The 4176-nt window shown below is 42.3% G+C and overlaps 1 protein-coding gene across 1 annotated transcript; it reads right to left on the reverse strand.

Moving 5' to 3' along the window:
• Positions 1–202: 202 nt before the first annotated feature.
• LOC118344176 (uncharacterized mitochondrial protein AtMg00810-like) lies at positions 203–3077 on the reverse strand. Its single transcript, XM_035684162.1, has 4 exons — positions 3005–3077; positions 1256–1671; positions 1083–1168; positions 203–953 (listed from the first exon to the last, which is right to left on the reverse strand). The coding sequence occupies exons 1-4, from the start codon at positions 3075–3077 to the stop codon at positions 203–205; spliced, it is 1326 nt and encodes a 441-aa protein (XP_035540055.1).
• Between the last annotated feature and the right edge of the window lie 1099 nt (positions 3078–4176).

Raw genomic sequence — 4176 nt, forward strand, 5'->3', positions numbered from 1 at the left:
GAGGACTCTTAGTAAAAATATCAGCAACCTGTAAATGAGAGGGGACATGTTGGGTGTGAAGTTTGCCAGCTACAACAAGTTCATGGAAAAAGTGATAGTCCAATTCAACATGCTTAGCCCGCTTGTGTGAAATTGGATTGGAGCTAAAAAAAATGGCACTTTTGTTGTTATATAAAAGAAGAGGTTGCTGAGGCATGGGTACCTAGAGATCACGCAGGAGATGTGTGAGCCAAATGAGTTCAGCAATAGTGAAGGCAAGGACACGATACTCAGATTCGCAGCTAGAACAAGAGACAGTCGGCTGTTTCTTAGCACGCCAGGAAACCAAGTTATCACCTAAATAGATAGAGTAACCAGAGGTCGAACGGCGAGTATCAGGATAGCCGGCCCAATTAGCATCAAAATAGGCAACAAGAGCACCAAGAGAAGAGGATGGGCAAAAAGTTAAGTCAAAGTGAATGGTGCCTCTAACATAGAGGAGGATGCACTTAACAGCCAGAAAGTGATCTTCAATGGGGGCATGCAAGAATTGGCTGACAGAGTTGACAGCATGAGCAATGTCGAGCCGTGTGATGGTCAAGTACTGGAGTGTACCGACAAGAGATTTGTAGAGAGTAGGGTCGGAAAACAGAGAGCCATCGGTAGACAGAGGCTGAGAAATAACCATGGGAGTGTGGACAGGCTTACTGTCAAGTAATTGAACTCGAGAAAGAATATCCCGTGCATATTTGAGCTGATTGATGAAGAGACCGTCAGAAGTTGGAGTAGCTTTAAGACCAAGAAAATAGCTTAGAGAGCCCAAGTCCTTAGTGGCAAACTTAGAATTGAGTTTACAAGTGAAGCTGTCAAGAAGTGAATAATTGTTGTCTGTAATAATGATGTCATCAACATAAAGAAGCAAATATATAATATTTGACTTCTGATAATAGATAAAAAGAGATGTGTCAACAAGGCTACAAGAAAAATCAAGATGAATGAGAAAAGAGTTAAAGCGCTAAAACCAGGCATGAGGGGCTTGCTTGAAACTATAGATGGCTTTCTTCAATTGGCAAACATGGTTTGGGAAGTAAGGATCAATATACCCTGGAGGCTGCTCCATATAAACTTGATCAATAAGAGTACCATTGAGAAACACGTTCTTGACATCAAGTTGACGAATAGGCCATTTCTATGTCATGGCAAGAGAGAGCACCACGTGAGCAGTAGTAGCCTTGATTACAGGACTGAAAGTATCATTGTAGTCAAGACTAGGTACCTGTGTATAACCCTTGGCAACAAGACGGACTTTGAGGCGCTCAACAGATTCATCGGGAAAGTATTTGGTCCATAAAACCCATTTGGAGCCCACAATGTTGGTGTTGGCAGGCCAATGGACCAAAACCCATGTATGATTATTCTTCAGTGCATGAATTTCTTCATCCATGGCAGCAAGCCAATTAGGATTCTTAGCAGCATATTTGAAACCTTTAGGCTTAGTCGATGCAAGGAGAGCCGGAAGAAGACCAGAAGTACCCAAGAAACTAAGATTTGCTGGATGACGAGTCTTGAAAATGCCAGCTTTAGCTCTCGTGAACATAGGGTGAGTGCCCAACGGAATCACTGCAGTAGGTGTGGAATCTGTACTGGGCTCAGAAGGAGATGGACTGGGAGCCAAGTGCTGCAAAGGAGGACCTGCAAGGACTCATTCATTGGATCAGTACACATAATACATGGATTAGACTCAGATTGAGTAATATGTGGGGAATGAGTGTTAGGGGGAGAGGGAGGCGGATCTATATGGATGAGACTAGGTTCAAGGAAATTGGAAAAATGAAGTGAGGATAGAGGTTGGGCCTAAGAGGTAGCAAGGGAAGGAAAATGAGTTTCATCAAATTGAGCATGGCGGGTGATATTGAGCCTAGAGGGAGGATTGAGGCAGCAAAACCCTTTGTGAGAGGAACTGTAACCCATAAAATACACGGGATGCTGCAAGGAGAAAGTTTGTTAGGCATATAATCATGTAAACAAGGGTAAACACGGCAACCAAAAGGATGAAAGTTTTCATAATTCGAAGAGTTACCATACAAAATCTCAAAAGGTGATTTACCTCCAAGAAGCGGTGTGGACAAGCGGTTGATGATGTAGGCTGCAATGCTAAAAGCATCAACCCAAATATGAGGAGAAATGTGAGAATGAAAAATAAGTTTTAATCCTGTCTTAGTCACATGACAATGTTTTCTTTCTGCACGACCATTTTGGGCTGGTGTGTATGGACGTGAGAGCTGATGGTGAATGCCAGAAGAACGAAGATGATCTTGAAAGAAATTACTGGTAAATTCAGTACCCCCGTCACTTTGAAAAACTTTGATACAAGCAGAATATTGATTTTTCATAAATTTTTTAAATTGAATAAAAACATTATAAAAGTCATATTTCAATTTCAAAGGATAGAGCCATGTGAAACGAGAATATTCATCAATAAAAAAAACATAATAGGCAAATCCTAAATTAGATTTGACAAGGGAGGGACCCCATAGATCGTAATGGATAAGATCAAGCACTTTAAACGACCTATGTTCATTACAAGAATAAGGCAAGTGATGACTTTTTGCAATTTGACATGTGCTACATAAAGCAGGAGAAGGCAACAAAGATGTAAGATAAAGCTGTCTTTTTTTATTTAATAGAGAAATAATAGAATGATTGACATGTCCAAGTCGTGCATGCCATAAATCATAGTACGCATGAAGCGATTTATTTTTAAGGACAAAAATAAAAGCAGAATTGCCTCGCTCAAGCACATCTAAGCCTCCATCACACTTGCCAGTTGCCACCACCCTTCCTATTTTGTGATTCTAAACTATGAAAAAAAATTTAGTAAATGTAACAGATAATGGAAAATTAGATGTTAATTTACTAATGGAAAGTAAATTTTTAGTGAGGCGAGGTACAACTAAGACATCGAGAAGATGGAGATTTGGGGTAGGAGAAATTTTACCAGTGTGGGTAATGGGTAATGACTCACCATTCCCAACAACTACACAATCTTTACCCATGTAATTTGTGGATTGGTCCAATTGAGAGTGATCCACGGTCATATGGGCCGAGGCCCCTGTATCCACAAACTAGTCGGGGCCCATATCTTCACTGAGAGAGCAGGAGCTTGTGAAGACTTAGGCAAGTTGAGCAGAGGGCTCACTCCGAGCATAGCGTTGGTGGCAGCAGTCGGCGTAGTGGCCTTCAAGCTTGCAAATTTGACATCGTGGAGGACGACGCCCTTGGCCAAAGTTGGAGCGTCCTTGTCCGCATCTTTGTTGCTGCCATGCCCATTTGTGCGACCTTGATGGTTGCGGGAAGAACCACCACAATGGGTGGAATGTGGGGTAGCTGTAAAAGCCGCAACAGAGGAGGAAAGGAGTCCAGAGACTTCTGAAAAATCTCAAAGCTCTCTGCTTTGGAGATTAAATCTGCGAATGAAGGGAGAGGAGTTTGGGCCATCTGTGCTATAGAGAAAGTCGAGAAGTCGCTGTCGAGCCCACAGAGGAACCAGTGCACCTTGTCGGTGCCATCGACGGAATGGCCAATTGCATGGAGTTGGTCATAAAGTGCTTTGAAAGCACGAGCATACTCGGATTTGGTGCCGCATTTCATCAGCTGTAAGTCATCTTTGAGGCGTAACTCTTGGGCCTTTGATCGATGGCTGAACATGTTCTCAAGTGCTAGCCATACATCGCATGAGGTGGAGAGACCTACCACCTCAGCCATGGCTTCCTCAGTGAGTGAGGAAGCAAGAGACTAAGAAGGCGTTGATCAGTAGCCTTCCACACCAGGTATTTGTCACTTGGTGTGAGAGAGTCGACAATTTCAAATCTTGGGGGCAGCACAAGGGTGCCATCAACATAGCTTAATAATTCTTGACTCTCAAGAAGATGGAGGAGTTGGCTTTTCCGAAGGAGATAATTTGAGGAAGAAAGTTTGATAGTGATCATGTGGATTAAGGAGTTGAAGGGGAGAAAGGTGTGAGAGGTTTCGGAAGCCATGAGAGAAAATAAAGGATCGGTGGTTTGCTAAACCAATTTTGCTCTTGATACCATGAGAGTATTTGAAAATCCTCCTTACTTTGAGGGGTGAGTTGTATTGCTTTATATATTACTTTACAGATTGTGTAACCGTAATATAAATCAATTGCTGTACAAT

The sequence above is a fragment of the Juglans regia genome, chromosome 13 (assembly GCF_001411555.2).
Source record: "Juglans regia cultivar Chandler chromosome 13, Walnut 2.0, whole genome shotgun sequence".
NCBI lineage: Eukaryota > Viridiplantae > Streptophyta > Magnoliopsida > Fagales > Juglandaceae > Juglans > Juglans regia.

What these genes read in the sequence shown, in the direction of transcription:
- LOC118344176 (XM_035684162.1), bottom strand. Translation starts at nt 3,077, where the DNA reads ATGACCGTGGATCACTCTCAATTGGACCAATCCACAAATTACATGGGT. An exon ending in TTGTGTAGTTGTTGGGAATG is followed by an intron (nt 1,672 to 3,004) that starts GTGAGTCATTAC and finishes GAGTCCTTGCAG; the next exon opens with GTCCTCCTTTGCAGCACTTG. An exon ending in TATATGGAGCAGCCTCCAGG is followed by an intron (nt 954 to 1,082) that starts GTATATTGATCC and finishes TTTTTCTTGTAG; the next exon opens with CCTTGTTGACACATCTCTTT.